This window comes from Haemaphysalis longicornis, unplaced genomic scaffold, assembly GCF_048455015.1.
Source record: "Haemaphysalis longicornis isolate Haplotype H1 unplaced genomic scaffold, Haemaphysalis longicornis Haplotype H1 scaffold_2, whole genome shotgun sequence".
Lineage (NCBI taxonomy): Eukaryota > Metazoa > Arthropoda > Arachnida > Ixodida > Ixodidae > Haemaphysalis > Haemaphysalis longicornis.
In genome coordinates, this window is record NW_027526295.1 from 254,487,947 (window position 1) to 254,503,955 (window position 16,009).

The 16,009-nt window shown below is 47.0% G+C and overlaps 1 protein-coding gene across 1 annotated transcript in view; it reads right to left on the reverse strand.

Moving 5' to 3' along the window:
* Positions 1-5,521: 5,521 nt before the first annotated feature.
* The window catches only part of LOC144167748 (chitinase-3-like protein 1), an 83,589-nt gene continuing 73,101 nt past the window's right edge, over positions 5,522-16,009 (reverse strand). Inside the window, exons 7-8 of the mRNA XM_077696931.1 lie at positions 13,775-13,897; positions 5,522-5,732 (exon numbers count right to left, since the gene is read on the reverse strand). Of these exons, the coding sequence (XP_077553057.1) occupies positions 5,577-5,732; positions 13,775-13,897 (279 nt within the window). The 3' untranslated portion in view covers positions 5,522-5,576. The remainder of the gene's footprint in view (positions 5,733-13,774; positions 13,898-16,009) is intronic.

Below are 16,009 nucleotides of genomic sequence, written 5' to 3' on the forward strand. Positions count from 1 at the left end.
ACGGCGAGATGAACTGCTCGGCCGGCGGTAGTTTCGTACGCATTGGCGTATGTTTGCGTGTTCGTTCGAAACTTCAACCCTTTACTCCACCGTTCTTAGTGTCATAAAGTAATGTGCGGTATGTTTCACAGGCATATAGCTCACTATGCAAACTGGTAAGTCCTGCCTAACTTGCGTTTGCTTTTGCCGGCCTCCGCCAATCGCAGAGCATTCTAGTATGACATCATAGGTTCTGTTGCGGGAAATGAGCTAGTGAGTCGCATGGTCATTCCCTTTTTTCCTAATTATGTAGCTTATTTGAGCGATGTTGCGTTAAAAGTAGTGTCAGTATGGTTCTAACGAGGCAATCTTTAGAATGAACCTAACTTATGTTTTCTCTTCATGGGTCCTTTAAGTTTGAGTGTCATTGTTTATTTGCATAGGTGCTAATAATCGTCGTCATATGCATCGAAGAGGTCGTCGTCATTTTCGCGGTGAGTGGTGGATGCAAATTCAACCTGAGCAGTATATACATCCACCAGCTCTTCGTCATCGACTCGAGGCAGCGGTTGCGAGATCTGCAACTCGCCTCGGGAACAACTGGCACACTCGTAGCTATGTCTCCAATTATTCATAATGGCTAAAGCCACTGCGCGAGCCGGGGACTCGGCGGTCGCCGCGAGGCACACGCTCACGAGCGCTCGGCTTCTTCCTGGTATTTTTTCCTGCAGCGGCGAACTTACGGCTTGTACAACAGCTCCGCTGTTAAAAGGGATGCCAAATTAAAACACTGCGAGCCTTCCTAGATAATTACCCTGCGCACCGGTCCTGCGCCTCAGAGTTTCTGTGAACAGCACAGTGCACGTACTTCTCACGCACACTGAGCAAATGAGCTTGCAGAACGTATTTAGAGTTCCTGTATATAGCTCCCGCAGGGAGCTAAGAGTTGCGCGACCGACCGCCATCTTTGTTATCCGGATTGCTGCGGGAAAGCCGCCCGTCGCGAGTGTAGGAGCCTCGCCGCCACGCTTCCGACGGCGGCCGACGCGTGGTGGGGGCGCTTCGGTCGGCGGCGCCTTAGGGCGGCTACGCTGGATTCCTGACGCTTCTGCTATGGCTGTTCCTGGGCGGGGCGTGGTGCCGCCCGCGTCGGCGGCTGCGGCGCAGCCGTAGTGGGGGCTTCTCTGCGCGGCGTGGATAACCGGAGTGTCGCAATCACGGCGGCGCGTGGGAATGGGTCGCGCAACTCTTAGCTCCCTGCGGGATCTATATACAGGAACTCTAAACGTATTCACTCGCATGCAAGCTGTAAACACTACGCCGTTACAACAAAGATTTTTAACGGAAGCTAACTTTTCTCGAATCAAGAATTCGTATGGGACTCTAGAAAGCTTCTGTTGAATCTTGAAACAGGTTATTTGCTTATTATCTCCTCGTCACCATATACGTTCTTACCCTCACGCTATTTTGAGACATATCCTAAAGCGATATGCCTCAGTCTCCCTTTGCATACTGTCTGTCCAAAAACTTTGTTGATAATGCGGACGGTTCACTTCTGTTTGTAGGAAGAGTGCAGAAGCCAAATAAAGATACACCGAGACAGCGCAGGAATAAAAACCTTGCAATAAGAATTAGTGCCTTTCGGTCAGACCTCCTGCCCCCCCTTCCCCCCCCTCTCCCCTCCCTCTCCCCCCCCCCCAAAAAAAAGAATGGCCTGAATTGACGTCTCTCAGTTGCGTTTAACTAGGGTGGTCGTTAAGGTCGTTGGTTATTCCGAACGGGCTGTTCGGCGAGTTGTGGTGGTGGACAAAGTAGGTGATTGGTTATCTGGTTAGTTGTGGTCAGGGGAGTGGCCAGGGGGGGGGGGGGGGGTTGTTTCGGTGTTAGAACACCCCTAAAATTTATTAAAGCCGAAAAGTGATGAAAGTATCGCTTTGGCGTGGGTTCTTTTTCTTTTTCGTTTTTTCCGGCAGAGTCTAACCCCCCCCCCGGGAAATATTTCTCAATATGCACACCTCAATTTGCACACCTCAACACCACTGTTTGAGGTGTGCAAATAGAGAGACCAAACTTCTTTACAGGGCGGAAAATTAGCAAGGGGGTGGGGTAGGGGTGGGGGGGGGGGGTGGTGGGGGGGGGGGGTCCTCATTTCAGAGCCCCCTAGCTATTGCTGGCGGCTTTTTTGATAAGCTGAAGCCGGTGATCGGAAGTGAACGGCGTGCTCTCCCGTTGCACACAAGACTGTCGCAGTGCTTGGTCTATATTGAATTCCTTTTACATTCCCTCACCATGGGATAGCCGGCACCAGGTTCGCTTGAGGACTTACGCAGGGGAGAGTACTGGGTCGGGTTACCAGGTGCCATTGGGTTGCTGCACATAGTAATCCGGGATTGTGCTGGGATTGAGTTGCGGTTTATCATTTCCAGTGGGCCTTCGAGTTTTTTGACGGTGCACATTCGAATCTTATATCACCGCTGCGACGTATTGCAGCTGCTGGCTGAAGGCTGTGTGCTTGATAGAAAATATATTGGCGGAATTTAGTTCTGAGTCGTTCAAAAGCAGCGTTAATTTTAAGTTGAATTTCGGTTAGGTGGTTTATGCGGGGTCTAAATTGGATAATACCTCGGGAGAGGTATCACGCCCTTCATGTGTATTTCGGGGTTTAAAACGTCGCCTTGCTGCCACCAGTTCTGGTTCGCCCGTATGCACGCCTATTCGTGTGCATCTGCTGATAGTTTTGCTTACTCGACGGTTTATAGTTTTTGTTCAGTGCCTTCTGACCCTTCTCTGAGTTTCCACGGGGTTATAAGGTGGCTCCGTGTGTACTATTGAGTCCTCACATGCTGATCTGACGTAGGTGGCGTGGTCACGCTACCGTTGAAGATTTTTCAGGGATAACAGCTTGCTTGTAACACCAAATTTGTTCCATTCGGAGGCTGTGCACGTGGTACTTAAGTGACCCTATTGTTAACCTCTCATCCAGGCGCGAGGGGTCACAGTGGCGATAGTGATGTGCCGAATTTGACCGATAATCGTTTGCTCTTGTGTAAACTATCGGTAGTTGAGATCGCCGAGCTAGCGAGGTCACCACAGCCTAACGTGGGATCTACGCAGCTACCCTAGTTTAGCCAAGGCTGGCCTGGACCGACCGAGCACGCGCATCCAGATCGGCCGTGGTTAAGCACACACCAGAGTGCAGTGGAAGAGGAAGAGAGAGGGAGAGAGAGAGAAAAAATATTTTACTAGCTAAATAAATTGGTACTTATGGTTAAAACCACAAAACCAGCTAGATTAAATTAAAACCGGTTAGATTAGATTAAAACCAGTTGGTTTACTAAGTTCGAGAATTGCGAGAAAGCTGAGGAAACTTTTATAATCGATTTTTATCGGACCAGTTGCTCCTTCCGACATTTGTAATAGTTCTTAAAACACAACCGTATTGGCATTCATCAATTTAAAAAACGAAGTTCCATTCGTGGCAAGCAGTACGCAAAAGGTAGCATTTCTCTAGCGGCCAGATGTCTGTATGTGGTCTCTACATTTTATTTTCCCGCCCTTCAAACCAATTCTTAACGTATCTTTGCAGTACGACCACTTAATTCCATCGGGTCCGGGTTACCCAGGAGGTGCTGTCGAACAAGTTAACCAAGACGTGCGAAGGAAGCGCGCAATGGATGCGAAGCTGCGCCAAAACAGGCCCAAAACAACCGTCGCTAAAGCAGACGACAAAGCCGCACCGCCGATGCGCCCGCCGGCGAGCAGGAACCTCCACGCGGGGAACGCTGGGTAAATTTGCCGCGACATCAATAGTGCCCTCGCTCCTTGAGTGAAACCCTCCGACCCCCCCCCCCCTTTTTTTTTTTCCTCCCGCCGCCGCCTCTTGCGCTTTGGGAGTTTATTGTCCCGCACGCTGCGAAGGAACTGTTGGCTGCTTGAGATAGGAAGCTTTGCTTTAAAATTGCGAAACGTGTAACGCTCTGCAATTGCACAATAATGCAGATTTCGTGAATGTTCCACCTGTAATCGTTATAATAACGTAAATGGAGATAATTGGCCGGACTAAATTACGAAAAGCAACAAAAATGCTAAAGATATTTAAAACTACACAAAATTGCAAAACGTATAACGCATGGCATTTCCACAATATTGCAGATTTGGCGACAGTTTCACCTGTAATCGTTATAATACCGTAAATGGAGATAATTGGTGAAACGAAATTTTGAAAAACTAAAGAAACGGAAAAGTTTAAAACAATTATGGAAAATTGCGAACCGTGTAACACCCTCCATTTTCACAAGAATTCAGCTTTCACGAAAATTCCACCCGTAGTCATTATAATAGCGTAGATGGAGATGATCGTCGAACGAAATTGTGATAATATAATAAATAACAATGAAATAACGATAATATGAAAAAAATATGGAAAATGGCAAACCGTATGACGACCTACACTTCCACAATAATGCATATTTTGCAGAAGTTCCACCTAGAATGGTTATATTAGCGTTAATGAGATAATTGGCAGAAAGAAATTTTGAAACAGAAACAAATGAAAAAAAACAAAAAAAATCACGGAAAATGGCGTACCGTATAACGGCCTGGATATCCATAATAATGCAGATTTCGCGAAGTTCCACGAGTTATCATTATAACAGCGTAAATGCAGATGATCGGTCGAACGAAATTTTGAAAAACTAATAAAATAAGAAAAATATTAAGCAATTACGGTAAAAGGCAAATCGTATAACGCCTTGCATTTCCACAATAATGGAGATTTCGCGAATGTTCCCCTTCTAATCATTACAGCAGCATAAATGGAGACAATTGGTCGGTCAGGATTTAGAAAAACCAAGAAAGTTGGCCGTAAAAACTCACACTTAAGACAAGGGGCTTAAGACTGCTACGCATTAGTAGATAATTCTCTGAATTTCTTCAAAATTGTTTTCAAAAAATATTCTGCAAACCACAGAAGCATCACAAGTGCGCGTATTGTTGGTAGGCTTCTAATCTCGTTTATTGCATTGAAAAATTGCGGATGTTGTTACATATGCGGTTTGTTTTAGAACATGTGATGCCGGCGGCGGTGTAGCAGAGAAACACCACACGAATGCATCCCTGCGCACGGCAGTGCAGCGTGCCAGCACTGCCAGTCACTGGAGAAGCGCGAGCTCCAGGGGACAGGTTCCTCTTCACCGTCACAAGACACTCGATCCGAACATTTTTGGCGACTCTCCGCCAGGTGCAAACGTCGCCTGCTTCAGGTACTTTGATCGCTTACAGTTATTGTGCTGTGAGGGTGTCGGGCTTGCAACTCCGCCATTGTAAGAGCTCAAACAACTTATTTGGATCAAATTTGGGCAAAGAAAAATTTGAGCGCAGTTGGCCTTTAGGCCTTCCGTGAGAGCTCCCAACAAGACATAGGTGGAAATTGTCAATAAGCATTGCCAAAATTCAGGCACACGAAAGAAAACTTTAGTTTACATGTCACACACTTTGTGACACGTTTGATCTGTTTTTTATTGAACACATTTAATCACACGCCTGTTCTTTATTATCCACCTGTACGGCATGTCATGATACACATTCAGAATGATTGTTCATAAATATACAGAATCGATGCTCGCATTCAGGAGCAAATCGCGGATCAGTGAATGAACGGGGTAGCGTCCGCCTTTGCAGGTGTCGTTAACGTCGTCAAAAGTGAGTGCGTAAGTCATCACGCCACCGTAACCGTTGGAAACGGTCCAGTTCACCTGTAACGTTAAAAAAATTAAAATGCAAGAGTCTGTCAACAAACTAGGGAAATCGCGATAACGCGACAGCAGTTGTGATGGTTTTAGGCCCCGCAAACTATGTGCTTGATATTATATAAATGCCCTGTTCTTACCCATATTTATAACCTATTATTATCCACAGGCATATTTCCCAAACAAATGCCGATTTCAGGTGTTGTTCCTGCCTTCAGGCACGGTGATTGGGAGGCCCTGAACAATTATCGACCTATTTGGATCCTTCCAGTGTTATCGAAAGGTTTCGAGAAATTAATGCACGTAGATTGCTATCATTTTTTAATCGCCACAATTTCTTACAAGACTTTCAACATGGATTTAGGAAGCATCACCCTACTGAAACAGCTTTCTTGACTCAAAAAGAATTTATATGCATTCAGTCACTAACAAATGGCTTTAGGTATATACGTTGATTTCTCCAAAGCATTTGACTTAATCGATCTTTCCATCCTTTTTAGCAAATTAGAAAACTATGGTGTGAGTGGAACAGCGCATGCGTTTTTGAAATTATACCTTTCAAACACAACACAATCCGTAGGTAGCAACAATGTAAACTCTGCAAGGAAGCCGGTCGTTCTAGGTGTGCTACAGGAAGCATTCTAGGGCCACTTTTATATTTGATATACATAGACATTGTACATTGCATAAACAACGCAGCATTTGTTTCGTACGCTGATGACACGACATTTGTATAACTAGAAATTTGGAAATAGAAATATAAGAACAAGAGTGCGAAGCTGGGCCAGTCGGTAAGGATCCATGATTAAAACAGCGCAAGGGACACGACGAGAAAAGCTGACAAGGACGGGCACTTATGACCCTTGTCCTTGTGAGCTTTTCTCGTCCTGTCCCTTCCGCTGTTTTAATCATGAAACAGAAGAAATGGCCAACAAAACGCAGTCTGACCTAGATGCCTGGGGCTCGGTAGATTCGTTAAAAATGAACCCTTCGAAAACGCAAAATATTTTGTACATGACTGAAGGAAGAAGATTTATTTCAGGCTTCTCAGCTGTTGGAGATAGAGGATTGAGTTATTACCCTTGGCGTACATTTCTCGAATAACCCTACATGAAATGAGCAAGTTAATAACCTGCACCCAAAGTTGTCATCTGCCATTGGTGTCCTCCCACGGATGCGACGAATTCTCTCGACAAAGTTAAAAAACATGATATACAAGGCATTAGTATCATCTCCGTTGCAGTACTGCAGCATAGCGTGGTGTACTTCGGTTGCTCGTGGTGTACCTCGGTTGCTCGCTCGCCGCCGAAGCAAGTCATTGTGTCAAAACCGCGCTAAAATTATCGCCGCAACGCGGTTTACTGAAGAAGTTTGAATCATATTGTCTGTTTCGCGTTGCTAGGTCTCGTGGGAAACGAAAAGAATAACGCGTTGAGCCCGTTGGCCCAATTGCGGCGGCACGGGACCGTTCAAAGGTTGTCTCCACCCTGTACAGCGGTGTTGGTTTGTTCCCGCGTTTCTTTACGTTCCGTAACCTAAATGGCGCCACCATACCGTGGCAAGCGTTTGGTTTGTTTTTGCCCGCATTTAAACCTGGCTTGTTTTTGTTCTGGGAGAAAATATTCGTTCCCTGAAACAGTGCTCGCTCGACAAATGGGGTCACGTAAGACACCGTTGCTTGCGTCAATCGGCCAGTGTCGTCTGAGACAACCCCAAGCCCCGTAGTGCTGTGCAGCTAAACCAAGCATGCTGTGCGCAGTACGAACAGCAGAACGCATCAGTACTTCTATGTTTACATGTGCTTTCGTAACTTCCACTGTTTGTCCCATCATTCTTATTGCTTTGTAAAGAATGTGTCCTAAATTTAAGCGCAAATCGCTCGTTCGTCTAGTTTGTACGCTCTACCTAATTTGCGTCTGCTTCTGCCAGCCTCCGCCAATCGCAGAGCTTAGCTCATGTGACATCATAGGTTCTGTTGCGGGAAATGAGCTGGTGGGTCGCATGACCATTCCCGTTTTCCCTAATTATGTAGCTTATTTGAGCGAAGTTTACGTTAAAAGTGGTGTCAGTATGATTCTAACGAGACAATCTTTTGAATGAACCAAACTTGTGTTTTCTCTTCATGGCTCCTTTAAAGATCTCTAGGTGGTCAAAAGTAATCAGGAGCCCTCGACTACGGCGCGCCTCATCGCCTGTGTAGCGCCGATGCGTAAAACACCCATAATCAATCAATACCTCAGAGTACACACATCCGGCAATGCCTTAATAGTTAAAATGACGGATGAACTTTTTAGGCGAACGCTCTGAAGACAACGAACAGGCGGTGAACAAAAATTAGAAGGTATACTTAGAACTGCCTATAGAATGTGAAGGCCAAAGCTTAACTGGACCCTCGGCTGATCTGCTGTCGAACTTTCTGTTGAACTTTTCGGCCATGCCTGTCACCATTTGGCTACGCCCCGGACAGCCCCTACCGAATATCGTTCCTCTCGCTCGCCATCGTCAGGAGCCTCTTGTTCGCCCCCGTCACCTCTTAAGCCGACCCGTATTACACGTGCGGCAGTGGCCTACACTCCTCCACCGTGGCTATTTCCCTTTCCCGGCGCGCGCTGTGTCGCTCTTTTTCAAGCCCTTTTCGACCCTCCTCCCGCATCGCTCTTCTTTTCCTTGCTCGCGATCGCCGGCTGGAGCTTAGAGTTCCAGTTTTCTGCGTGATTCTCTGTATACTCCGAACTTTTTATCCCTGACACGTCCCATGAAACATAGAGACCTGTAGCTTTCACCTTAAAATTAAGTGGCCCTATCGAGGGCTTCACAGACTATGTGAAAGAGTGAGGGCGATGTGAGTCATTCGAGTCAATCGAGTAAGGATACTCGGCGTAGTTAGTTTTGGTTGATCAAAAGAGCCGGTATGATGTGAGAGCAAAACTTTCGCACAGACGACATTGGGCCCAGCGAATGGTAATGCACCGGCAAGTAGTAACAGAATATAAGGTACGCCTGACCAGAGGTTTGCGCCCAATGTCGGCTAACGCTAGGAACATGGGACACAATTACCCGTGTGAGAGGCAGGACGTAACGGCCTCCAAAGTGCCGAATGCCCCCCAATATATTCCCGTTGTCCCCGTTGTCCGCGCGGTAAGCCGATGGGCAACAGTGCGGCTAAGGCGTATAAAAACGGTCGTGACCAATACGCCTAGTGCGGCTCATTACTTCTTCGGACGGGGCAACCCGTACAGCACTCCCAACTGCCAGAAATCCGGTACCGGGGCCCTGCGCAGACTACGTCAGACTACGAGCTTTGGGTCAATTCACTTGAAGCTCCACCTCACAGGAAGCCCCTGCTTGAGACTGTGCTGTTCTTCACCAGGGAAACAGGCACGGAATACTGCTTTTAGCTTCCTTGCTTTCCCTGATCTCCCCAACTCCTTACTTTCTATTTCACTCACGACCCTTGACCGAGGCCAGCAACCATGTCAAGCTGGTTTTTTCTTTCGATAAGCACATGTTCATTCATTATTTTTTGCGTGTACACTTAACCATCAATCTAGCAGGCTTCCACGAATACACGCCGCCCGAACCGCTGCGGCACCGTGGTCCGCGTGACTATTCGCCCCGAGCTCGAATACAGTTGGCCCCTGGCGGCGGCGGGACGAACCGCTCCTAGTGTGGATGGCACTCTCGGGTCGTCTGCTTGTTCACGTTGCGCGGCGCAAGACGCGTGCTGCACACGACAAAACAACCGATATGTGTACTCGTTTGACAGTAAGCGATGACATATATAGTTAGCTCTGCTTGCGCATTTCCTCTAGAAACGCAATAATGAGCGGCTGTTGCGGGTTAATGCGCTGGTTTAACTCCACGAAACATCTTCGCCGTGGTAACAGCCTGAGTGTGAAACGTGTTATAAACACTGCTTCCACACATTGCACTGTTTTCATTTTTGAGAGCAGCTGTCTGCCGTTTCGGGAACGTCGGAGTGTGCTTTTTGGAGGTGGCGTGGTGATTATTTAAAGGATAAAAGTTTAGTACGCGAAACGGGTAAGAAGCGACAAGACCTGTGCATACCCGTGCATTTGCCACACCCTTCTAATATTACGCTGTTTCCTTATAAAAAGAAGAAACAAACAAAAACAATTACACTGCCCACGACCCGTGCGCTATCGCCCGTACATTACCGGGGACGTATTTTACACCCGCAAGCGCTTGTGTGATCGTGTTCTCCCCGTACCTTTTCCAAAATAGATACCATTTTTGGGCAGTCGTTGTTTATACTGAGTTGCTAATTTTACGTATTATTTAAAATACGTTTCTATAGATGCGCAAGAGTATTTAGGGGGGATTTCTCGGTAAAAGTAAGCAGTTGTGAGTTTGCGTCTGCCATGTGGCATTTCGTGTGTCATTTCCATATATAGCATTTCCAAATCCCGACATGAATCTCCTTGTCCAGAAATGTGTTTCACTCAGCAGAATCAAATGCCTAATATGGTCAGAAAGAGGAAAAATCGCGTAATATAATGCACGTTGTTGCCCACATGTGTGAAGGGTGTGTGGCATGGCTCGCTGTTTTATTTTTAATTTTTTCCCACAATGCTTGCTTTCAATACAATTTTGAAAAAGGCGAGCAACAATTCGTGGACAATCTCGGACCAAACGGGGTTAATCAGTTTTGGAAATACGTGTTGAAGTAATGCTTTTTCACCGCTACAGAACACGACGCCTAGCGTACTTTCGATTGTAAGTAATAGAGATAACCAACGTTTGGCTTTTCGCGTTACATGCGTTCTCCAGGCGATGTTCAGTTTACAAAACAAAGTAGTTACCGGGAACCCGTTGCGCTTATTCGCAACGAGAAATAAAAAGGAAACGTTTTACTACATCTGCAACAGCGCATTTGCCATCTTTAGGGTTCGTAAGCGACCTTATACGCAAGAATGCAAACACATCTCGCTGTTCCAGGTACCTGTTAGATTTTAAAAGGAACGCAAATGGTCAACAGAGCAGCCGTTAAAAAAAATTTGTGCTCACTGTGAGGTCCCAGAAGCTTGGTTTGCACACTGTAAACCTGCTTGTCACTTTGCGAAAACCTAGCTAAACATGAGATGTTGATTGTACTGCGTGCGTTGACAATTCAATTCGCAAGTTCACTTGCGACGAAAGCCGTAAATAAGTGATCCGAAACCGTTATTAATCAAACCTTCCTTCAGAGTCGTTAAAATTTCATTTAAAAGACCCGTTAGAGCGGTTACATTTATATCTCTGCGCTGATCAAAATTCAGTAATTTTATGTTGCCTTTCGAACACACAAAAAATATTGTAAGCTCTTAGAAAGAATGTCGGGGCAGGTAGGTGGTGTTACCATTTCAGGGCATCCCACAAATGCAAGAATGCGTCATGCTACCAGTGAAAGCAATTGAGATTGCCTTTGTAAACTGAATTTCAGAGATCGAGGCTTCATGATTTGTTTCTGCTTATGCTTTTATAGAAGGCTCAAAGCCATAGTGTGGAAAGATAGAGCTTGCTACGAGCCACGGCGTACAAGTTCATTGTCACTATTATGGACATTCTGAGATTCCCGATGGGTCGTCGCTTTTTTGGCGTAGTAATGAAAATTTCGTGCCGCTTCCATGCTATACATTGAACGTTGAGGAACCGAACTACAGCATACCACTCTTGTTTGCACCTTTCGTGCGCACATACGGCGAGAAAAAGGCACGAAGTGCGAACGTTGAGGAACCGAACTACAGCATACCACTCTTGTTTGCACCTTTCGTGCGCACATACGGCGAGAAAAAGGCACGAAGCGCGCCCACAGTGTGCATTCTTACGGGCCGCTCAGTTGAACATCCACACTAGCAGCGCGACGCTACCGCCACCTACATGTCGAGCTCGCGGCGAATATCGGTAGCGTCCGTGGAGCCGTTCCTGGAGTGGCGGCGCTGACGTGTTTTCGTTTAGATGAGAAACGCACATTGGGTATTCTCGATTTACCAGTCCTGGACGGTCCACGGGCAGTACAAAAATATGGCTGCGGCTTAGCTCAGCTAACCTGGTATATGCAAAGCGAAAGCTTGGCTTAGTCTGGTTGAGTCTTGGTTTCGCGTGGTTAACCTTTGATGTAGCTCTGTTGCTGACCACGGCTCAAAGCCCTTCGGTCCCGCGCTACGCTCACAGAAGGAGGCCCGGCGAACGCGCCGTTCTTCGCCGGGGGCGAGACGAGTCACGTAGCCCAAGACGACCCAGCATCGCATGCATTGGAGGCTGCCGGGGTGGTCGGCTGCCGATCAGCTGACCGGCCGCTACCGCGGCGGCGGCCGCCGCACATATGAGCAGAACTGAAAACGAGGCCTCGTGCGCAGCGCCAACAGCGGGCCCGGCGAATCACGCGATGCGCTTCGAGGGGTGTTTCACCGGGGGTGTGTATCCGGTCAAAAGGTTACTTTGCGCATCCTCGGCGAAAACGCCGGACGAAAGTAGTAAAGCTTTGCTTAATAAAACATAAAGGAAAGGAAAACATCGTTCGCATATCTGCTCACTTCGCTGCAAAAGTCGTCGAAAGACGATCCTTCTGCCGTCGTTGCCTCGCAAATGCCTCTCTTTCCTCCCCCCCCCCCCCCAATACCCCTCTTACTCTTTCCCGTCTCGCACCTCCCACGATAGACACGGTGGAGATTTGATCACTTCAATTAAAATACCCCCCCTTCTACTGCCCTCACGACATCTATTGAAATCTTTCGTTACTTGGAATGCAGCTACGAGATCTAGGCTCGGACGCGAGCACTTTTTATATGTTTTGGTCGAAATATTGTTTTCACCACGGATGTTTTATTTGGTATCGCTAAAATCAACTACACGTTTATCTTCAAATATATGAACAGTGCGAATGCCAGTTATGCATGGATGTTTCACCCCAAATATGCCTAATGTTTTCTTCTTGCCCCAAAATGTTGACGAGTATGAAGGATGGTACCAGATTTAGTGGTTTGAAAAGATTTCGCCTATATAAACATAAACTCCCCCTTTCAGAATTCTTTCAGCTTTTGGCCGCATGGCTGAATCGACAGACAAACAGACAGACAGACAGACAGGTAGGCTGGCAGGTTGGCAGGCTGGCAGGCAGGCAGACCAAAATGTTTTGGGCTTCAGTAGTCCAAGGAAGACTACTGTCTTTAAAAGGGGCTTTCCCTAGCAGCCGTTTAGTACAGGAGCGGCGCCGCTGAATACTCTTGCGATGTGCCACAGAGCAACGCTGCCAGTGACTGCGTTCTATGCTTGCCGTGTTCAGCGGTTTCGTGCTCAAAGCCCTAGTTCGTTCTGCCTAGTAGGTTGTTTTCTATTCTCCCGCGCGTCCTATTCATTTGGTCCGAAAAGCCTCGACGTACGTTGGACTTAGTGAAAATAAACATTCAAAAGTCATTGATGCACACTGATGTGATCAAACGAGGAGGACGATCACTCATGCTAAGGGATTACCCCCTCCATATCATGACTTTTTTCGGTGCCCTTATGTGTATTTCCAATGAACAGTTAGTTAGCAGCGATTCCATTCTGTGAATGTGAATGACCGGCGAAGCTGTATGAAGTACACATCGCACGCTCACGGTTAGAGAATGTACAGATATTCATTTTTTCAAAAAAAAAAAAAAACTAACAAACAAGCAAGCAAGCAAAAAGAAACGAAAAACTAACGAACACGCACAAAGATAAACAGACATACAGGCGGACAAACGCGCACAGACGAGACCCTCGCGCTATGGAACGTGATGGAACCCTTCTTATTTCAAAGACACGTGGATCCTCGGAATTGTGTACCAGCGTGGCCGGCTACCGCCACCTGTGGGAGCCGGATGAAACTTGAAGCGCGCGTGGTTGGGCGGGTTGGAGTTGGAGCTCGGAGAAATGGAGGGTGCACTGTGTTTTTATTGACGCAGGACAAAAGTGGACTGAACCCTTGCCACAAACAGCATCGTTCTGAAAATGTATGCATAGCGTGAGAACTTACTGGTAAAATGTATTATCTAAAATGTCGCTGGTGCAGCATCACGTACCTTTGCCCTGATTGCTTTTTCCTCGTTGTAGGCAACCCATACGGTCTCGTTGTAGGCGTACGGAGCCACGCTTTTGTTGTCATACTTGGTTGTCGTGTTGGAATCGTTCACAAACTGGCACACCTGCTCGAAAATTCCCCCCCACATGGAATTAATCACTGCTGGGTGCCAAGAACAACGTTTAAAGTAACTGCACATGCTTCTTTTCTTCACAAACACAATTTGCACTTGATCGATAAGCTCATTTAGTTTTTATGCCGCTGGTAATGCAACGGCAGTATCGATTCTTTTTTCGGGGGCTCAAGGGGTCAACATCGGCATGGAAAAGCAATGAAATAGCTTATTTGTAACAATATTCACATGTACGAGGGTGTCCGCCAACACCAACAAAAAAATGGGTGGATTTTGTCAGCTAAAGTTTAGCTTGTATGTTGAAGAATAAGGCGTGGAATATAAACCGCAAGCTTACAACAAGGCTGCTGCCTTTTATGATTGCTAACAAGCGCGTCTTAAATAACTTATTTTAAAACAAAATCAGGCGTTTTAGCGTTGTTTACGCAAACCGCATTGGGTGTTGATGCAGTGGCGTTTTATTTGAAACAAACGGCGTGATAACCCCCTTCCCCCATCCATGCCTCGACCAGGGTCGAGGCATCGATTGATTGTAGATACGTTTAATAGATAAGGTGGACCAAATAATGTCTTAAGCACTTTTGCGCTATGTCGTTAAAGGCCAACTGCACTCAAATTTCACCTCCGCCAAATTTGTTTTTAATGCGTAGTAAGTACCCCCAAATAAGCTGAGACACAAGTGGTAGCCCCGTGAAACGCCTCGTTAATCAGTCAGAAGCGTTTAAAAAGGCTCCGCCGCAGACCACTCTGCACCTGCCGGCGGATCGCGTAAACAGCCATGACGCGCCTGTGACGTTCCAGCCGACGGTGGCTTTTTCCTCTGGCCAGCCACGCAGCGGGAGAACCGGTCGAGCTCTGCTGCCCCGTGCGCGCGTAGAGCTTGCGCGCAGACATTCTCCCGAACTGGTGACCGTCCGGCCGCTCGCTGGACGGCTGCAACGTCACTGCAATGGCCGCGCTCTCCTCGGTTTCGGTTTCAAAATCGCCGATTTTTGCTGGCCGCTTGCGGCGTCCACGTGCGCATTTCAGCTGTTGTATTTTGCATGTTGCTTTCTTTTAAAGCAGACTATACGGAAATAGGGTTTTCAAGAAGTCCAAATTTTGAGTGCAGTTGGCCTTTAAGCGTGTTTCAAACGTCATACGCGATTTTTACAGGCCATGTTATCAGTCCTCCACATAGTGCCTACAGCGAAGCTGCCTTGCGCATCGCACACGCTCGTGCAAAATGTTCCTTAGCTCTCAATCTACTGAGGTAGTTTGAAAAAAAAAAATACAATTTAAATTGTCCGCTAGACGAGCGTGGAATAGGTGGAGTTTTGCTTACTTGTTTTAACTTGTAAGCTCACAATGAAGTTGAAAACGTTACAAAATGTCCGTCTGCTGTCAATACATGGTTTCCTCCTGAGGAAGTATGGTTACAGAAAACGGCTACAACTCACGTTTCATCGAAACTATCCTGAAACAAGTTATGTGGATTAATTTATAAATACTTCTTAGGAAGTGGTTTGTACGTCTCTTTAATCGATAAATCGTAAGTCACCCTATACTCAATGTAGTTATCCATCAATACAGCTTCGCTGGGTTTTCATCTTCGCACTAGTAGAAGAAGTATCGTTCGAAAACATCCGCAACCACTTGAAGAATGTGCGGTTTCATCATTGCCTCTACATTGCACCCTGTTCGACCAAGGAGCGACGACCACGAGGCGGAGAGGCCGCTCAGAGCCGAACCACGCTGAACCTGGCATCACATGAAGTGTTTTCGCTCTGCGAGGAACTCGTGCCGTGGACATACGATATCCTAACGGATCGCGCGAAGCTACGTGGCTGACAATGCCAGCGCACGCGCGTGTGTGTTATGACGCCTTCGCAGGTGGCACGATGTTTGCACCACAATGGGAAAGCGCAGCACTTTGCGGAGGATCCATTGAACTCGAGGTGACCCTGTGAATTACGAAGAATGAGGCAAGGACCGCGCAAGACCGCAAGACCGCAAGTGACGAATGATCGCCTTGAGAGAGGCGGTTGTGCATCGGATAATTGGCCGGAAAGAACACGGGCCGGACATTTCGTCTGCAGCCAATGGGAAGTTCACGAAAGGGAA